Consider the following 21,455-nt stretch of genomic DNA (forward strand, 5'->3'; position numbering starts at 1 on the left):
CCAGCCACTTTGCTGAAGGTTTTTATCAGCTTTAGGATTTCCCTGGTAGAATTTTTGGGGTCACTCAGATATACTACCATATCATCTGCAAATAGTGATAATTTGACTTCTTCCTTTCCAATTTGTATCCCCTTGATCTCCTTCAACTGTCTTCTTGCTCTATCAAGGACTTCCAGAACTATGTTGAAGAGATATGGAGAGAGTGGGCAGCCTTGCCTTGTCCCTAATTTCAATGGGATTGCTTTAAGTTTCTCTCCAATCAGTTTGATGTTGGCTAGAGGCTTGCTGTATATCAACTTTACTATGTTTAGATATGTGCCTTCTATCCCTGATCTCTCCAGTACTTTAAACATGAATGGGTGTTGGATTTTGTCAAATGCTTTTTCAGCATCTAGGGAGATTATCATGTGGTTTTTTTCTTTCAGTTTGTTAATATGGTGGATCACATTGATGGATTTCCGTATATTGAACCACCCCTGCATACCTGGGATGAAGCCTACTTGGTCATAGTGGATGATATCTTTGATGTGTTCTTGTATTCGGTTTGCAAGTATTTTGTTAAGTATTTTTGCATCAATGTTCCTAAGGGAGATTGGCCTGAAATTCTCTTTCTTTGTTGGGTCTTTGTGAGGTTTAGATACAAAGGTTACTGTGGCTTCATAGAATGAGTTTGGTAGTGTTTCTTCTGTTTCTATTTTATGGAATAGTTTGAAGAGAATTGGAGTTAGCTCTTCTTTCAAGGTCTGGTAGAATTCTGCGCTGAAACCATCTGGTCCTGGGCTTTTTTTGGATGGGAGACTTTCGATGACTGCTTCTATTTCCTTGGGGGATATAGGACTATTTAATTGATTTACCTTGTCTTGATTCAGCTTTGGTAATTGGAATCGATCAAGAAAATTGTCCATTTCATTTAGATTTTCAAATTTTGTGCATATAGACTTTTGAAGTAAGTCCTAATGATTGTTTGGATTTCCTCAATGTCTGTAGTTATGTCCCCTTTTTCATTTCTGATTTTGTTGTTTTGGATGGTGTCTCTCTAGTTAGCTTGGCTAAGGGTTTGTCTATCTTGTTGATTTTCTCACAGAACCAGCTCTTGGTTTCATTGATTCTTTGAATTGTTTATTTTTTTTCTAATTATTTCCGTGATTTAAGTACTTCCTTTCTAAAGGCCACAAGCTGTTTGGCTACAACTTCCTGTATTTCTTTACGGATGGCCATAATCTGTTTTTTTATCTTCCTCTATTTCTTTATGGATGGCCATAATCTGTTTGAGTTTCTCTTCTTCTAGGTATTTATGCATTTTATTTGTTTCCTCTGTTATCCTCTTCATAAGCATAGATGTTATGTCATCTTCTTGAATTTCAATTATGCTGGGGTGTCCAGGGCTACTTGCCCCTGAATAACTGGGTTCTGGAGATGCCATATTGCTCTGTCTTTTGTTGGTTGAGCTTTTATGCTGGCCTCTACCCATTGGGCTATCTTAGGTGTTTGGAGTTAGTTTCTGGTGGTTCCTGGAATCCTGTGGTGGAGAGAATCCCCTTGGCAGGAAGAAGGTTTTCCTGAAGGAATCCTCCTCAGCTTTTTGGGTATGGTCACTGTATGGCCAGCGTTTTTCAGGAGTTGCCACAGCTCACCTCAGGCATACAGACCTGAGTCGTAACTGTGATTCTTGTTAGTCTAGAGGGCTCTCCTTTCACCCAGAGAAGTCCTGGAAACAGCTGCCCTGCTTCTGGGTTTCTTGCTGTAAATTTAGTGAGCTCCTGCTGTAACCTGGGTGTCCCATGGTTTGTTCAGTTTTGTTAGGGATAACTGGTTGCCCCTTGGAACAGTATCTGGGGGTTGATCTCGGGGATCCCGGGCTTTTGTAGGTCTGAGGTTGGGGCTCTGTGCCCCAGTACCCAAGCGGTAATCTGGGATGGGTACCCCTCTCCTGGTAACAGCAGTCTATCTGCTGCACAGCAGGTCCCTGGGTTGGGCCAGTCTGCTGGGCCTTTTCCAGGGATATACTGGGTTGCCTAAGTCTGTCCTCTTTGCTTTGTTCCCTGTGAGGATTTTGCCCGACAGTGACTCCAAGTCTCTGGTGCCCTGGGGCACACAGCTCTGTTTGTGAGGAATAGTTGGTAGAGAAGGTCTCTGAGCTGGTGGTGCGCATGCCTGCCTGCTGGCCTGTGGGACCTTTTCCAGGCATATACTGGATAACCTAGTATCCAGTATATTGGGTCCCCGTTTCCTTCCTTCCCTGAGGGGTTTACTCCTGACAGGGACTCCCAGTCTCTGTTGCCCTGGGGTGCACAGCTTTGTCTGTGAAGGAGAGCTGGGTGCAGCAACAACTCTCTGTGCTCATGGCTTGATCCCAGTTCAGTGATGGCAGCTCATACCCACGGGTCTGTGAAACCTTTTCCAGGTAAAGCCTGGGTGACCCATGGCCAGTCCCGTTACCTTCCTTCCCTGTGGGTTTTTCTTGTGACTGGGACTCTCAGTCTCTGGTGTTTTTTGTACCCACCGTTCAGCCTGGGAAGGTGATCAGGTCACGCAGGCATGTGGCTCTGGTCGGGCAATCTAGTGCCTGTGTGACCCGGATCTCTTCTGGGTTCTGGCTGGGTGACCTGAGAGTGGTCCCGACTGATTCCCACATCGTGGGGGTTTTCCCTCACCTGGGAAACATGAACACTGTTGTTTTAGGGCCCAGAGTTCAGTCTCTTGGTCGCTTGCAGAAAATGTTGTCCTGCTCCTCAGAAGCAGTGTTTTCCTGGTGCTGCCATCTTGCCCCCCCTTTTTTTTAAAATTTTATTAATTACACTTTATTCACTTTGTATCCCCCTATAAACCCCTCCCTCCTCCCCTCCTAATCCCACTTTTCCGTCCCCTTCTTAACGCATGCCCCTCCCCAAGTCCACTGATAGGGCAGGTCCTCCTCTCTTTCCTTCTACTCCTGTTCTCTCAGATCTGATCAGGATTGGCTGCGTTGTCATCTCCTGTGCCCTGGTAAGACTGCTCCCCCAACAGGGGGAGGTGATCAAAGAGCAGACCAATCAGTTTATGTCAGAGGCAGTCCCTGTTCCCACTACTATGGAACCCACTTGGACACTGAACTGCCGTGGGCTATATCTGTGCAGGGGTTCTAGGTTATCTCCATGCATGGTCCTTGGTTGGGGTGTGAGTCTCTGGAAAGACCCCCGTGTTCAAATTTTTTGGTTCCATTGCTCTCCTTGTGGAGCTCCTGTTCTGTCCAGATTCCCACTTCTTTCATAAGATTCTATGCACTCTGCCCAACCAACTCTTTTTTTATAAGCACTTACACTGAACACTTAAATCTTAAGATTGTCTTCACTGTGCACCATAAGTTTTGGTATTCTGTGTTTTCATTTTCATTCATTTCTATTTATTTTGTGTTCCCTTATTGATTTCTCTAGAGACTTATACATCATTGAATAATGTATTGTTTAATTTCGATGAGTTTATGTACTTTCTCTAATCTCTATTACTGTTGGTATCTAACGTTATTCCATTCTGATCAGTTAGAATACAAGATGTTATTATAACATCCCTGTATTTGTTCAGACTTGATTTGTACCCTTATATGTGATGAAGTTTGGATAAAGTTCTATGAGCTGCTGAGAATATGTATTCTTTGGTGTTCTAGTAGGATGTTCTATACATGTCTGTTAGGTGATTTGATTCATTATATCATTTAAGTCTGATGATTCTTTTCTTTATTAAGGTAACCTGTCTGTGGTGACAGTAGAGTACTGAAGGCATCATCACTGAGTTGGGACTCATCTGTGATTTTATATCTACTAATGTGTCTTTTATGAAATTGGGTGCATCTGTGTTCAGTGCATATGTTTAGAATTGTAATATCCTCCTGGTGGATTATTTTTTTATGTAGTCTCCTTTCCTATCTCTTCAGATTCATTTTGGTTAGAACTCTGCTTTGTAATATTTATGTCTGCTTGTTTTTTAAATTTTATTTATTACAATTTATTCACTTTGTATCCCAGCTATAGCTCCCTCCCTCATTCCCTCCCAATCCTACCCTCCCTCCCTCTACTCCTACCTTGCTCCTTTCCCAGTCCACTGATAGGGAGGTCCTCCTCCCCTTCCATCTGACCCTAGCCTATCAGGTCTCATCAGGAATGGCTGCATTGTCTTCCTCTGTGGCCTGGTAAGGTTGCCTCCTCCTCAGAAGGAGGTGATCAAAGAGCCAGCCACTGAGTTTATGTCAGAGACAGTCCCTGTTCCCCTTACTAGGGTAACCCACTGGGAGACTGAGCTGCCATGGGCTACATCTGAGCAGGGGTTCTAGGTCATCTCCATGAATGGTCCTTGGTTGGAGTATCAGTCTCACAAAAGAACCCTGTGCCCAGATAGATTTTTTGGTTCTGTTGCTCTCCTTGTGGAGCTCCAGTCCCCTTCAGGTCTTTCTATCTTCCCCTTCTTTCATAAGATTCCTTGAACTCTGCCCAAAGTTTGGCTATGAGTCTCAGTGTCTGCTTTAATACTCTGCTAGATAGAGTCCTTCAGAGGCCCTCTGTGGTAGGCTTTTGTCTTGTTCCTTATTTTCACCCTCTTCCGATGCCTATCCTGTTGCTTTTTGTCCTCCTTCTTGCTTAGCTTCTTTAAGTGCACAGATTTTAATATGATTACCCTATATTATATGTCTAATATGTACTTATAAATGAGTGTATACCATGTGTGTCTTCCTGCTTCTACCATGTGCTTCCTGCTTCTACCATGTGCTTCCTGCTTCTATACCATGTGTGTCTTCCTCATTCAGGATGATCTTTTCTAGTTCTACCCACGTGCTTGCAAATTTCATGATTTCCTTGTTTTTAATTGCTGAGTAGTATTCTATCATGTAAATATATCACACTTTCTGTATCCATTCCTCAACTGAGGGACATCTTAGGTTGTTTCCAGATTCTGGTTATTATGAATAAAGCTGCTATGAATATGGTTGAGATCCTTGTTGTATACTTGAGCATATTTTGGATATATGCCTAATAGTGGTATCTGCTTGTTTGTTAATTCCATTTTCTTAGAATACCTTTTTCTATTCTTTTACCATAAGGTGATATCTGACCTTGATGCTGAAATATAGTTCTTCAAGGCAGCAAGAAGATGCATAGGTAGATCCTGTTTTATAATAAAAAATGTAATCTCTGTGTTGTTTTATTGGAGAAATTGAAACTTTTAATATTGACAGTTATTGAGAATTATCTGTTTAGCACAGTACCCCATTTTTTAATTGGATTACTTGATTTGTTGCTATTTAACTTCTTGATTTCTTCATATATAATGGATATTATCCCTCTGTCAGATATAGGGTTGGTGAAGGTCCTTTCCCAATCTGTAGGCTGTCGTTTTGTTCTGATGACAGTGTCCTTTGCTTTACAAAAGCTTTTCAGTTTCATGAGGTCCCATTTATTGATTGTTGATCTTAGAGCCTGTGCTATTGGTGTTCTGTTCAGAAAGTTGTCTCCTGTGCTAGTGAGTTCAAGGCTCTTCCACACAGCATTTATTAGTTCTTATTATTTGCTGTGATTAACTTCCTGAAATTGCTTATATTCCTTGTCACTACTTGAATGTGTTTGTCTTTCACTTCAGACTGCCATTTTTCTTCCAGTAGACTCTAGAACTGGCATAGTGGTCATAATTCCTCTAATCTGTTTTTATCATGGAGAGGTTTTATTCCTCCTTTAATTTTAATTGATAGTTTTGCCTGATATGATTGTCAGGGTTGACAATTATAGTCACTCAGAACTTAAAATACATATTTGCAGGACTGTCTGGCTTTAAAGTTTCTGCAGAATAAATAATAAAGTATTATTTAAGTGAGCCTGTATAAGTGACCTAACCAGTTTTTCTTGAAGCTTTCAGTACCTTTTCTTTTTTTTTTAAATTTTCATCAATTACACTTTATTCATTCTGCATCCCCCCATAAGCCCCTCCTTCCTTCCCTCCCAATCCCACCCTCCCTCCTCCCTCTGCTTGCATTCCACTCCCCAAGTCCACTAATAGGGGAGGTTCTCCTCTCCTTTCTGATCTTAGTCCATCAGTTCACATCAAAAGTGGCTGCATTGTCCTCTACTATGGCCTGGTAAGGCTGCTCCCCTCCAGGGGGAGGTGATCAAAGAGCAGGCCAATCAGATTATGTCAAAGGCAGTCCCTCTTCACATTACTATGTAACCCAATTGGACTCTGAACTGCCCTGGGCTACATCTGTGCAGGGGTTCTGGGTTATCTCTATGAATTGTCCTTGGTTGGAGAATGAGTCTCTGGGAAGTTCCCTGTGTTCAAATTTTCTTGTTCTGTTGCTCTCCTTGTGGAGACCCTGTCCTCTCCAGCTCTTACTATTTCCCAGTCAGTACCTTTTCTTTAGACTGTGTTTTTCACGTTTTAGCATTAACACTGTCTTGAGGAGTTTCTTTTCTACCTGTGTCTATTTGGTGTTCTATAGGTCCCTTGTACCTGGGTGGACCCTTGTTTCTCTAGGTTTAGGGAATTTTCTTTTTATTAAAAAATTCTCCATGTATTCACTGTGCTGTTCTATCTTTTATGCCCATACTTCAATTTTCACAGTATTTCAAAGCTCTCCTGTGTTTTGCTCAAGTTTTTAAGTTTTCTTGATCCTTACTGAGTGATACAATTACTCTTCTTTGTCATCCAGTCCCAACACTCTATTTTCCACATGATCCATTCTTTCAGTAATAGTTTTTTTGTTTTGTTTTGTTTTGTTTTTTACTTTATAAATTTTTCATTTCCAGCATCATTTCATTTTAGGTTTTCTTTAGCAATTCGTTCTCTTTATTAGATTGTATTTTCATATCTTGGATTGACTTCCACATTTTTTAGCTCCTTGTTTGGTTCCCTTGGAATATATATGAATCCTGTTTGAGTTGTTTAAACATAGTTATAATCATTCTTTTGAATTCTTTGTCAGGAAGATCTTCCAGATCATTTTCATTAGGGTTCATTACTATAAGGTTGGTCATTTTTTTGATGGGTGTATACTTACTACTTTTCTGTTGCTGTAATAAAACACAATGACCAGGGCAACTTATAGAAGGAAGGGTTTATTTGGCTTATGGTCCCACAGGAATAAGAATTTGTCATGTAAAAAACTCTTATCATGAAAAAAAGGTCTCAGTGAACAGACACTCTCCAAGGGTCAGTATAATCTTTGTTGATCATCTCCTCTGAAGCCTTCTGATGTGCTCTCTCCATCTGTTGCTCTGGCCAACCTGTGGTTGGAGGCAGGAGCATCAAGGAAGATAGGTATATAGTCAGACGATCTATGTGTTGTAGAGGGGTAGTACTTACCATGAATCACTAGAGGAGCAATTTATAAGTTGGGAAGTAGTAGTAACAGTCTAAAGTGTGAGGATATAAGACCCAGGAGGAGCTAGGTGGCCTGGAAGCATGTGTAAGTGAAATCCCAGAAGAGCAGGTTAAACAGAGTTAGATCTACACAGTGTCTCAGAGGAAGAGATGCTCTATAGGGTAGATAGGGAAAGAATGTTCCAAGTGAGTTGGTTGAGGTTATAATATGGGAAGGAGCAGAGCCTGCTGGTGATACAGGAATGGGAGTTCCCAGAGGAGCCATGTATCCTATGGAGTGGGAAAGAATGAAAGAAAAGGCCTAATTGGCTACAAGAGTAAAGGAAGTTCTGGAGGAACAGGGCAGGTCTATAAGATGGGAATGCATGGGTCTACCTAATGGGCACCAGAAAAGTTAAGTCCTAGAGTCAGCCAGGCAGGCCTGTGAGGTTGGATGTAGTGGGTACAACTGGTGTCTCTTGAAAGGAACATCCCCAAAGGACTGAGCAGGGCCTGTTTTTTTTTTGTTTGTTTGTTTGTTTTGTTTTGTTTTTGTTTTTGTTTTAAGTCAGAGTCTCACTCTGTAGACCATACTGACCTCGAACTTACCTCTGCCTCCCAGGTGCTGAGATTAAAAGTGTGTGATGGCACATGGCCTTAGTGTATGCTTTTAAATAAAAGGATAGAAATTTGATTGGGAAGAACGTTTAGGAAGAGAGGTTAGCTTAAATGAATAGGAATGTATGGATGTGGTAGTGGCACGTGGTAGTCACAGTTATCTCAAATGGACACATTCTTCTATATTTTCAATATACTTAATACCTAAGGACGTGAACAAAAATGAAGAGCTACAGATGCTTATACTGTGTCTGAAAAGCATCACATGAGACTGGAACCTTTTCATAAAATCTAGGTCTTACTTAAAGTAACATTTTAAAAATCTTGATGTATATTTAGAGGGATATACAAATTGTCAAAATTCTATTGAAGTCATATAAATTAACAAATTAATTTATATGTAATCAAAGTTTAAGGCACAGAAAAAATAAGTATGATATATAGTTATAAATATGGATATATAGAGAGATACAGATATATAGATATACATATACTAAAGATAAGGTCAGTAATTAGAGAGGGAGTGAAGCAGGGGTGGAGACATAGTAGGATTTGGAGGAAGGAAAGAAGATGTAGAGAAATTACGCAATTATATTTTAATAATAAAAAATTAAGTATGATGTATATGAGTGTATATACACTAATTGGTTTGTCTTTAAAGAACAAAAACAGAGTAAACAAAATTGATTTCCACATAGATACATATTATTTAAAGTTATCCTAGACTGTACTTTGAATCTTTCCTAATTGGACAACTATAATTAGGCAATTCTGTACATTTTCCTGCTTCCTACAGTTGTGCTTTTGAATAATATGGTTGTTGATAGGGAATAAGTACCTTATAGCGTAGGTGTCAATATTAAACAAAAAACAGCAGAAGTAATGAATCCAGTATAAGTAAACAGATCCCAGTCAGTGTTTTAAAAACCTATAGCTGAAATAACATGTGAAATAAAAAATAAGACATACTGAATGACTGACATTGTGTCTTTGAATACGCAGATTGGACAACATTTGAATTTGGAATGAAACAGTAAGAGGCTACATTCATGGATAACCAACAAGATAAAGTTATTGCTGCCTCAGCCAATGGAGAAAACAATCTGATTAATGGGGTCAAAGAAAATGGTAAGAGAGTTTAATTATGATGCATATTATCTTTCCTGATAATCTTTTCATATTAATGTAGATTTTCAGTATACAGAAATTTGAGACAGGTTGAATCCAAAATATATCTGGAGCTAATGTAAATCTAAACTTTATTCTACCAGGACTTTAACTTAACTAGAAGAATCTCTGAGTGTTCTCAGATAAATCCCTTTGCTCTGTCAGATTCACTGGTTAAATGAAAATTCCTGAAAATTACTAGTAAATTATAACTATATTCTGATGTGAAATTTTTGTGGATTCACTAGAAACTTCTCTAACATGAGTTTCCCAGTATGGGCATGAGTCTCATAAATCAAACCATGAATGGACCCCTGCGCATTTTCCTCTCTGAAAGCTTTGACTTTCTAATTGACCCATCAGTATAGTTGTTTCCTCATTTCTGAGGAGGCCCTGTCTTTTCTTGAAGAAGATGGGCCATAAAAATGATTATTTTTCACTTGTATAAATGTTCATTACTAAATTAAAGTTGTTTTTCTATTGCTTAGGTGGTAATTCATAAAGCTAGAGAAACAGGGGCTTAGCTTATTATATGATATCATAGCATTAGAAACTAATAAAGAAAAAGAGACTTATGAGTCTTATCTAAGACCATTAACTTTGCTCCTGCTTTTTCCCCCTTTTCCTATAGACTTAGAGGACCAGGATGTGGCAATGAAGTCATTTGCAGCTCTAGAAGCTACTATACCAATCCAGCCAATACCCGTGGTACAAAAAGAGTCCCCAATGTTCCCCAGGGGTCTCCTACCTCTGCCTGCTAAGAAGCCGTGTATGCAGAGCCCTCCGTCTCCTCTGGGCCTCATTGAAGCACCTGATCCTTCCACCAATAGTGCTTCTGTGAATGCTATATCCCTCACATCTGGAATTGCAAAAGGCCTGAACACATGGTCACTGCCCAATGAGTGTGAGAAAGCTCCATTTGCTATAATGGAGCCTGCAGGCATGTCAGCTCTGAATGGAGACTGCCTCATGCAGCCAAGCCGGACTTGCTTAGGTTGCTTCATGGAATCGAAAGAAGCAGTAGATCCTGAACCAGGGATCAGTCTGAAAGTCAGTGATCTAAACAGAGATTATGAAACATGCGCAGTCTCTGATATAGGTATTCAATGCATTAATGCTGGGGAAAACATGAAATATGGGGAGCAGCTGCTTTCAGACCAGCTGTTAAGCTTTCCCCTGCATAAATCAAGGGCAGGAGATAGGCAAGAAACTGATAAACCTGACATTGACTTGGAAGATCCAACTCAGAAAAGTTATTATGAAGCGTTACTGTTAGATAAGTGCAATACTGAAGAAGCTTTGCTGGCAAATTCTAATCAGGATTGGGGTTACTTTGAGACTTTTATTAGTGAGAGTAAGATTGAACTACTTGACCTCTGTTCCAAGAATGAACTATCTGTTAACCTTTTCTCTGAAGAAGATGTGGATAACTATATGTTCGATGATGATGAGTCAACACTGGGCAGTGATGTCTGCTCCCTCAAAATTCGTTATGAGTCCTTTCAGGACAATGTTCGAGACAAGACCACCTTCCTGATGCAGGAAGATGCCCAGTTCAATTTTTTCCCCAGTGTCTTTACTACGTGTCCCAAGCGGGAGTCCAAGAGCTCTGGAGTCCTCAAGCAGAGCAGTGACCTTTCTCCATTCAAGGTCCCTGATGTGAGCATCCTCTGGGGAGAAGAAGATAAAACCTTGGACAAGAAAAAAGACAAAGAGGAAGTACATGAAGACAAAAGTATAGAGAACAAAGATGAAAAAGATGATGAGGAAAAGCCTGCATTAAATAATAATAAGCCGTGTAATGGGCTTGAGGTAGAGCAATTTACGAACCCAAAGCCCGACCATCTTACTAATTCCCTGGAGACATCAGGGAATTTCAGTGATGACAATTCCTTCATTGAGGTCTCATATGATGCCATGGGGGATATCAAAGACTGTAGCCGCTACATGGCTCGGGACACTAATTCTGGAAGCTCATCCTCCCAGCAGAACTATGGGCTGCGAGCCAAAAGAAAAGTCAGATACAGTGAAGATTATCTATATGATGTTGACTCACTAGAGGGGGAAAAAGTAAATGAGAGAAAGGAATGGCCTCCTGGTGGTTCCAAAGAAGAAGATGATGATGAATGGTGTCCCAAAAAGAGAAGAAAAGTAACCCGTAAGGAGCCCCCTGTTATTATCAAATATATCATTATCAATCGCTTTAAAGGTGAGAAGAACATGTTGGTAAAGCTAAGTAAGGTAGACGCCAGTGAGACAACAGTGAATTTGAGTGAGAATCAGCTCAATAAGTATGCCAAGTTATCACCTTTGAAGGGCTTCTGGCAAAAGAAGAAAAAGCAGAGGAACAGCAACACAGACTCCATCAAAACACCCTTATGCCAAAAGCAAAGCTTTGAACCAGGTAGCTTTGAGGTGTCATTCCTACCACCTGCTCGTAAGCGAAAATCTAAGCTTGGCAATAGACACAGGATTCAAAGGATCCAATCTATGGAAACTTCAGCAAGTAATAAGTCAGTTTCACTCAGCAGCAATCAGAGACAAGCTAGTAATCGCAAAGAAGAAGGGAGCTTAAAAGGTACAGCGAAATCAGCACCTCTTGCTGCCCCAAGCTGTGCCAATGGATCACATTTACATGGCGTCATAGTCCCAGACTCAGCAAAAGTGAAAGCCCAAGATCCAGAGTTCAAGGGGCCAGAAAGGAAAGTGCTCAACAAAATTAAATTTAAAAGCGAAGCAAGATTAAAATCCAAAAAAATCAAAACTGGTCAAGAAAACAAACCAGTTGTCCAAATGAGCCCTGTCTTAGAAGACTCATCTTCCAAGGCTAACTTAAAAAATGAACTCACTCCTGGAACTTCAAACAGTTCCCATCTGTCTGAATTTCATGAGACGAAGGTTGTTAAGAATTCCACTTTCTTACCGACCACCTGCTCTTCTGAAATGCCTCTCTCATCTGCTAATGTTGCCACTAATATACCTGTTATCCCTGGAGGGTATCTGCAAACACTGTTAGATGCTTCTGACTTGTCAAATAATACTAACATCTCATACTTCACCAACCATCCTCCAGAGCAAAATGAAGGCAACCTCGCTCAAACGGAAAAATCATTTGAACCTCTCCAGTCTGCTGAGGACTGTGTGCTGTCCTCATCTTCTGACTCTGAGCTGCAACAATCATCTCATAACTTCAAAATGGAAGCAAGCAACTTTGGAAGTATGTGGCCCAACAAGGATACATCTGGCCCCCAGGACTTCATTACTGAAGTCTCAAGGGAGATAGCCACAAACCAAACTAGTGAATTTGAAGCCTCCCAAGTTGTCTCCATGGAGAATAATCTTACAGCTATAACATATAGTCCTGTCTGCCTCAATAGTGGTGACAGTGGTTGCAGCAAGGTTCTGTATGCCTCTGTGCAGGACACCCATCTCTCATCTGATGACTCATATCAGTTGTGTCACTTTAACAATGGAGAGCTCTGCTTTCCTTTCCAGCAGACCCCAGTTAGTACAGATGATGATAGCCGGCTGTTTAGCTTTGATTTGATGACTCCCCTTTCTGTTAGTTCAAGCAATTATTGTTCCTTAAGCTTGAAATCCTGTGAAAAGGATGGAGATGATGATATCACTGATGACTTCCTGGCCCACTGCAGCCCCAAACTGGTGATCCAGCAGAGTGTTGACGAGATAGCACCTCTAAAGGAGTCCACTGACCTCCTCGATATCTCCAACTTCACTCCTGACAAGTTCCGCCACTCTTCCCTCTCAGAAATGTCTCCACCCGACACCCCCAGTCTTTCTCCTCAGAGTACCAGATGTGAGAGTATCAAAACACTAGGAACAATGAAGGGATTCCAAGAGGGTGCCCCAGGATCATTGGGCAGCATGGAGAAAATGAAGTGGGACTGTGGTACCCTTTCACAACAAGTCCAAGCAGATGATGGCTTCACATTAAATAACCATCAGTTTCAGTTCCATATGTTCAATGATGAGGACTCTGTTGGCCTGCTCCAAAAAAACACTTGCCTGTCAACATTTGATGAGTCAGCTGGGCAAATTAGTACCAACAACAAAGTGTCAAAAGCAAGAAAGAAAACTTCACCTGGTAAGAGTGGGGCTGTGAGCCAAAGTTCTTCTCAGAAAAACAGCAGGAAAAAATCCCCTAAAGCCAGCAGCAACAAAGGGGTTGAAAAGCCACCTAGCAAAATCTCCCGCCAGGTTTCTAAATCAACAAAGAAAGGGAAATATGTGGCTGCTGTCAATGGAGATAAAATGCAAATTGGGATTGGCCATAGTGGGGGTCAACCAAATAGCACATCCTCCAGTGGAAAGACACAGACTGAATGCATTCAACATAGTGGTCCTGTTGTCCCTATGAAGATGCCAGGTCAGAAGGGACTTTCTGGAGACTGGACTTTGGGAAAAGAAAGCAAGCCAGGCTGGAATGACATGAGTGTAGTCACCAATACCAACAACCTTCTGGATGATGACCAACGGGAATTTCAAGAGCCTTCCTATATTTTGTCCAACATTGCCTCTGGTATGGCAGATGTGCAGAGATTCATGATGGCCTCCATAGAGCCCCTTTGGGAACCCATGGAGCATCAAGGGAAGTCCAACACATTCTATTCCCCTGATTCCAATAGCCTAAAATTAAAAACCCTCAAAATATTGTCTGGGACACCACAAGAATCTAAGAAAAAGGTTAATAATGGGTCTTCAGGAGCTACTAAGAATCACAGGTCAATCAAAGGTGTGAGCAAAAGCAATGGGAAAACTATTGGTGATCCTGGTCATGCGGACATGCCTGGTTACAGTGAGGACTCTCGATCTGCCTTCTTTGATAAAAAGTACAGTAACATGAGCACTTTAGGCAATAGTGGGCCAACACACAAAAAATTATATCGTCACAAATCCAGCTCCAAGGCCCTGAGAGATGAGAAATATAAGGGAAAGCGCATGGAAAGAGAACAGGTCCACAAGGATGAGGTTGGGACAGCTTCTTTTGAAAAACTGAGGTAATACTGCACCAAAATGGCTGAGATGAGATGAGCCCTTGGCTTTCCTACTACCTGCTGAGCCCGGAGTTCCTCCTTTTTCCCTCTTGAAAGCAAACGTTTGCATGAGAGACTCTTTCCCATTCTCTTCTTTTTTCAAATTAAAAAGAAAAGAAAAAAAATGCATGGATATCCCTGTACCTTAAGCCACCCAAAATATCAGGCAATTTTGTTGTGGCTTGGCTAGGGATAAGTTCTAACAGAGGCTACGTTTTTCTTCTATTCAGCATTAATTTTTGCTTATTAAGAAAATAGAACTAAAATATGCTCTTGAATGATTTTTGAAATGGAAGGGCTTTGCAATAAAGACAGATTCTGAACAACATAACCGAAAAGTCATGTAGACAAAAAGCCAAGATCATTTAAACAAAAGAACATTAGTTGTCAACACATGACAATTAGGAGTGCTTTATCTTTCTGCATCATACAACATCTAGTATGGTGTTACTATATTTACATGGTATGATCCCTTCGTGGGACATACACTGAAACTTCCTAAGATGGTATAAATTCTTTGATTTTTCTGCAGGGATTCCAACCACAATCTCCTAAAAGCAGAAACAGCATTTTGGGCTTGACCTGTGTTTGAAGAAGAGACTCACATTTGCCAGAAAGACATTTGATGTTTGTGTTTTATTTCTTTCAAAATAAGCTTTGTGGTTTGTATGTTGACCTGTAAGTGCTTAAAGAAAATAATTTTAAATTGTGGAAATAAGTCTTTGAAATCAAACTTTAATCTGATGTTCTGTGTAAAAGACTTTAAAAGTCATACAGTTGCACGAGTAGTTTATGCACTGTTTACCCACAAAGAAAAAATGGAAAACATTGTGCCAAACTACAAATAAGTAACTGTACTGTATATAGTTTTACTTCTATATCAACATTCGGTTGTGAGTATTTGGGGGACTTGTCCCTGTTAATTTACTAGAAACATTCCAGTGATTCTTGCTATTAACCACCCCCACTTTTGTGGATAGCACCTGTAGATCACAGTGAGAAAATATGTTGTGTTATACAGTTTACCAAAACAAAGGACAATGTTTGAATTGTGCCAAATTTTCTTCCCTCATCTCACAGATTCACCCCACAGTTTAAAGCTCATTAATGATTACTAAACACATATATGCACACACATATATGCAGTATGTGTGTATACATACATCAACACATCCATACGTATATTCTTTTAATGTTTTAAACTCTACTATCCTGTGTGGAAACATGAACATCTAAACAAGGCACAATAAAGATCTGTTCCTTCCATCATCTAAGGATTAAAATGTTGGAAAAGTTTGAAGGTCACAACAGCTAAGTCCATTAGGGACAGAGTATACACATTTACAGAATCTTGTGCAAGGAAACAAAACACCTGCTTTGAAAGTTTGTTTTCCAAAGCAAAATAGCGGAAAATAATTTAAAGTACAAAGATATATTGCTGATACTTTATATCTCAGTTTTATATATTTTATAATAGCCTGGGATAAATTATAAAATACTATAAAATTGACACTAATAATAAATGAAATACATAGATTGCTTTTATTTAAGTAGTTTCCTAAATGTTTTATTCCATTTTTGTCAAAAATGAATCACAACATGACTTTAGTGTTTTTTAAATGTTGATCTTGCAATGCCAATTTCAGTGTAAAAAATGGCATCTCAGATTGATGAAATTTTTCTTCCTATGATTAAATACATATAATACCAGGTAAGCTGAACAGTATGTGGAAACAACTAATCTAGGCCATCTATATATAGTCTGAAGATGACTACTCTTTGATATCACACACTAAACATAAATCTCAAATTTTAATAATTTTTTAAAATCACATTTTTGGTTCGACCCTCCCTTCCACTACTTAAAAAAAAATCTTTCACAGTTCCAACATTCCTCACAACTAGCCTTTTCTTCCCCTTTGTTCACCACTTGACTTCTAACATTTGATCTCTTTTCCTTGCACAGTTAAGGGCCTGTGTGCCTGATGACTGATGCATTGTGGCACAGATGAGATAATGGATGTGAAAGCACTTTGTAGATCATAAAGTGCTATACCGATATAGGGGATTAATATTATTAATGTTGTTGGTTGTTGTTGTTGTTACTATTCTTACTAATATTGTTACTAACCTATTAACTTGTGAATATAGAGGCTGGGGTGGGAGGGAGGAGGATAAGTGGGTGGGAGAATGGGGGACTTAACAAAACAGGGAAAATGTTTCAAAAGACATTTTTGAATAAAATATGAGCAACCTACCTAGTCATTGACACCTAAATATATTCACAAACAGAGAAGCAATGTTTTCAAGTAGTCAGACAGAAGTGGAAGGGAACTTATCATGTATATAATCTACACATTTCCCAGTCCATGATTCCTTTCACCAGCTTACTCTACTACTCACAGCTAGGTAGTAAAATGAACAAGCCCATGATCTAGATTGTGTGTGTTCTTAGCATCATTCTCTTTTGTCTGTGGGGATGAGTGTATGAGAAGTCTGTGAAAATAGTTCGGGCACATTCCTAGACTTTGACACTGTGTGCAGTGAGCCCTGAAATAATACTTGTTGGAAAGGCACCAGACAAAACAAGTCTCTTGCCCTACAGTGGCCATCCAAAAGAGAAAATAATCAAATTAGGACACTTTCTTCTGTTTCTTAGTATTCTGATAGCTAGCTATTTGTATTAAATACCATGGCTACTTCCTAGGAACTGTTCTTTGTTTGGTTTTGGGTTTTGTTTGTCCTGTTTTGCAGCTTAATTCTTGCTTAGAATCACCAACTCAGCCTGTATTGTGATCCCCAAGACTCCAGACCTCAAAGTTATCTTGCTGGTTTACAGGAATGGAGTACTTTGTAACCAAAAAGTGGAAATTAAAGAAGAAATAAAACAATGTTCTATGAGTATAATGCATTTTTATAAAAGTAAATACGGGAGCAGTTGTCCCAGATTTTTCTTAAAGTATCATGATGTTCAGCTTTGGAGAATGGGGTAGGATAGCTTGAAAGTGTTGGAAACAATTTCCTTGTCAAAACTTTATCATCAGTCCTTTGGAGTGGATACTCTTTCAGTTGCTCCTATGGAGCCCACTAAGGGCCAATTTTAGGGCATGGTTCATATCTTTCTTCAAAGAGAACTGACATTTTAAAGTACCTTCGTATCGGCCTGCCATGCATTGTATGTTTTTAACATATAAACTAGTGACTTGTAACCAGTCATTTTGTACTGAACCATAACAAGAAAGTGAGTTTGAGGAATGAACAATAGGCCGAGACAGAGATGCTTATTGTCTTCAGTACACTATGCTGTAGATTGTTGAGTACTTAGCATTCTGTTGGTCCTCCCTCTGCTCTCAGAATTGTTTTTCCTTCTGTCACAGCATAGTAGGCCAAACTTACTGGAGATCTCTTATATAACCAGCTGCCTTAGTGGAGTGAGGACCAATGTATGAAAATAGTGTTTTTCCCTATCACTGAGTTCTTCAAGTCAAAAACTTGGATTTTCTTTGGTCTGAAATTCCTGACTACTCCCTTCTAACCTCTCCTTTCTGAGAAACTGCTTCCTGTTAATGCCTCCTCATAGAGTCTCATTTAATCTTTACTTTCCTGGAAATTATATCCTCCCTTTTTCTTATTTCTTATCTTTTTATCAGTCTTAGAATTTTTCTTCTTATATTATATTATGCTCAATCTCCCAAATTGACAGTCTAAGAACTTGAGCTAGAGGCTTTCTTCTGGAAGGTTAGGGTACTACCTTCCCAGTCTTAGTCACGCAAAATACACACACACACACACACACACACACACACACACACACACACACGCACGTGTGCACACACACGCACACACACACACCTCTAGGAAAGAATGGAAACTGCTTTTTCTTGAAAATGTGTAGTAACAGGTCCAATCTCTTATTGTAGTTAGGTGCTGTAATACATGGAACAGGGTGAAGATACAACGTCCCCAGCCAAAGGTCTTCAAGTCTTTGAGGGTTGTGTTGGGACTACAATATCTAGCTTGAACTTGTGACCATCCTCTATGCCTCTTAAGTGTCTCAGATATCAGCTGCTTCACATATGCTGCTCCATCACAGCTTTCCCTACTGACTTCTTGCTGCTCTGTGCAATTATGTGTTAAGGCCTTATCTTTTCCTAAATCTTTTCAAACTTTCTGCACTACTTTGTTTATCACTTCTTTAGCCATCTCTCTGAAGTCTTTGGTGCTAGGTGGGCTTTTGTGACAAAATTTTCACCTTCTCTGACTCTTTTCTTTGCTGGGAAGAATCATTGGGGGGTGGGTAACAAAAAGGAGGGTGTGTGTGTGTAAGAGAGAAGCATAAAGGATGCTTCAAATGCTGTAATCAACTCTCATCCTGTGTTAGTTCACGTGAGGTCTTGCAGTTGTAGAGAATTTCTATTTTAGTGGGTTTGAATTAGTGTTTACTGGGTAAAGGAGAAAAACATGTCCAAGGACCTCTTAGCTAAACTTGCTCTTACCAAGATGAACTAGTGCTTTGGAGATCCACAAGTTACAGATGTGCTCAGAACGGTTCTGAGAAGTGGGAGTTAGAGCTGAGTTTCTATGCTGATGAGGTAAATGGAACACTAGCTAGTCCTAGTTGTTGCTAGAACTAAAAATGATTGTTTTCTCCTGTATGACTGAGATGTTGTCAAATTTAAAGAGTTTTCATTTTCATTTAGAAATTGTTTGAATGCTACCATTCGTTACAGAAATGTCTCCTTTTATAAAATAAAACTAATGCAAGTTTTATTTTCTAATCATAAAATTCACTAAGCCAATGTTATGTTTAGAAGGCTTAGTACCAAAATCAAACATTTTCATGACGAATAGAGATCTTGTCAACATAATGTAGGCCAGGGATTTTAATAAAGATTTTCAAAGACCCAAGTAAAGGGAAAAATTTAGCTGGGATGTTTAATTTGGGAAACACTATAGTCAGCTTGAGAGTCCTCAAACAGTGTGAGGTTATTTGATGACTTATGCAGGCTACCCTTTAAGACACATTTTTCACTCAACAGTAATCAGTAGCTACAGTCACGAAGCAGAGATTCCACTGAAACAATGTGATACTTGAGGTGTACTCTCGGCTTGAGAATCACAGCTAAATGATAAAATGTTGGGGAAGAATGCTATAGAAGAGTGACTTAGCACAGAGTTTTAAGGAATGAATGAGGCTTGTAAAAATCAGTGTTTGGGTAAATAAATACTAAAGACACAAAAGAAACACCCATATGATATGAAAAGGATATCTGTGAATCCAACAAGCTCAGGGCTTTCTGAGTCTCAAAGACAGCCCACTGAATATGAAGAAAGGTTACCAGGCATGGTGGCTCATGTCTGTAATCCTAGGCAGGAGAATTGCTACAAGTTCCAGACCAGTCTGGTATATAGTATGAGACCCAGTTTAAAAAAATGAAAATATAAAAGAAAAAAAAAGGATGAGGAAGGGAGGAGAGGAAGGAAGGAAGGAAGGAAGGAAGGAAGGAAGGAAGGAAGGAAGGAAGGAAAGAAGGAAGGAAGGAAAGAAGGAAGGAAAGAAGGAAGGAAAGAAGGAAGGAAAGAAGGAAGGAAAGAAGGAAGGAAAGAAGGAAGGAAAGAAGGAAGGAAGGAGAGGGATGGAAGGAAGGAAGGAGAGGGAGGGAAGGAAGGAAGGAAGGAAGGAAGGAAGGAAGGAAGGAAGGAAGGAAAAAAGGAAGGAGAGGGAGGGAAGGAGGGAGGAAGGAAGGAAGAGAGGAAGGAAGGAAAGAAGAAAGGAAGGAGAGGAAGGAAGGAAGGAAGAAAGGAAGGAGAGGAAGGAAGGAGATACTGAAAACATTCTGCCTCTTTGAAAGATGCCTAGTTTTACGGCACAAAAGAAAAGGACTGAATGAAAACTAAAAAGGGGCCTTTTGTTTTTCATTCCCAGGGAGGTAGAGAGCTTCAGAGTCTCCATTTGGCTAGCTGTAGCACTGACTGGAGTTTGCTGCCTACAGAGTTTTGAATGTACTTACTAGTCTTTAGTTTCCATAGAACTGAACGCACCTCTTCAGTAAATTAAATGCTTTATGGTGCTAAAGAAAATGATTATCCCCATTTTTCTTCTTCCCCAAGCCCCTTAAACATTTAAGAAAATTTAAAGTAAAAACATTTAGAGACCCTTTTTATGAATGTAACCCATTTCTGTTTGACACATGACACTGCAACTTTAAAGTTAGGAAATTATTTGCCTTTTTCTTTTAAAATTAAGCTTTATAAATAATCTGTAGAGTCAATTGAAGTATAAAGCTTAAGGATCACTCTTAAGACGCCTACAAAATCTTGTATATTTTTAAGTGTGCCAATTTGTAACATATTTTGTAAGTGTATATTTTTCTTAGAAAAGTGCTGTGAAGTGTCTGTATGTGAGAGTTTTCCTTTTTCTGCACCAGTGGGTGCTAATAAAAGGATATTTACTTCAAAGTTTCTGGTTTTAGAAACCACAATACAAAGAAAAAACACTTTTGTTGGGAATTTTGTAACAGAAAATATGTTGTGAAAGAGTGTAGTGATCTTGTGCAAAAGAAAATGAACATTTGTGAGCTTCTTGCTGTTTTATAGAATTTCTTGTAAATTATTCTTGTAACACCTCTGGTTTTGTTGTTCTTGTTGAAAAAGTTTTAAATATTTGTGACTGAATGTATGGTGAAACTGTCATAATGTTACCTAGCTGAGTTTTGTTATTGTTTATGGAATAAATAAAAGAAAAGTTTAAAATACTGCTTTAGAATCATATGTAACAGAATTTAAAACATTTCTAATTGAATTTATATCTTAAATAAACAGTTCTTCAATGTCTAGAACAGTGGTTCTCAAACTACCTCTGGTGAGAGATCAGTTTTTCTGGCAATCCATCCCAGAGGTTATAAAAGAATACAAATAAATTTCTGAAAAAGTAAAATGGAAAAATAGGCAAAATAAGAGCCCAAGTGTATTTATATTTAGATCAACATGTAAAGCTATCTTTCAAAACAAACAGCATAGAGAAAAAGAAAAGAATTACAAAAAGTTGGTGTCCTGCTTGAGAACAAATGTCAAGTTGCCATAGGACTGAAACACACTAACACTTTGAGTAAGACAAACAGCATTACCATCATTGAGAACTTGTTAGGAATGCTGAATGCCAGGCTCTCTTCCAATTCTGCTGAATCACAATATGAATTTCAACAAGATCACTAAATGATTTTTATACATGGAAACTTTTGAGAAGCAATGGGCTAGAATTTTGTGTGCTCCTCAAATTTGGGGATTATTCTCTAA

General features: G+C 39.3%; 1 protein-coding gene across 2 annotated transcripts in view; it reads left to right on the top strand.

The window, feature by feature from the left end:
* Positions 1 to 20,979, top strand: part of Nexmif (neurite extension and migration factor) — a 197,348-nt gene extending 176,369 nt beyond the window's left edge. For both annotated transcript variants that reach the window (XM_060375785.1, XM_060375784.1), the window contains exons 3-4: positions 8,941 to 9,066; positions 9,737 to 20,979. In XM_060375785.1, the coding sequence (XP_060231768.1) occupies positions 8,988 to 9,066; positions 9,737 to 14,127 (4,470 nt within the window). In that variant the 5' untranslated portion in view covers positions 8,941 to 8,987 and the 3' untranslated portion in view covers positions 14,128 to 20,979. The remainder of the gene's footprint in view (positions 1 to 8,940; positions 9,067 to 9,736) is intronic.
* Positions 20,980 to 21,455: the final 476 nt, after the last annotated feature.

This window comes from Meriones unguiculatus, chromosome X (assembly GCF_030254825.1).
Source record: "Meriones unguiculatus strain TT.TT164.6M chromosome X, Bangor_MerUng_6.1, whole genome shotgun sequence".
Taxonomy (NCBI): Eukaryota; Metazoa; Chordata; class Mammalia; order Rodentia; family Muridae; genus Meriones; species Meriones unguiculatus.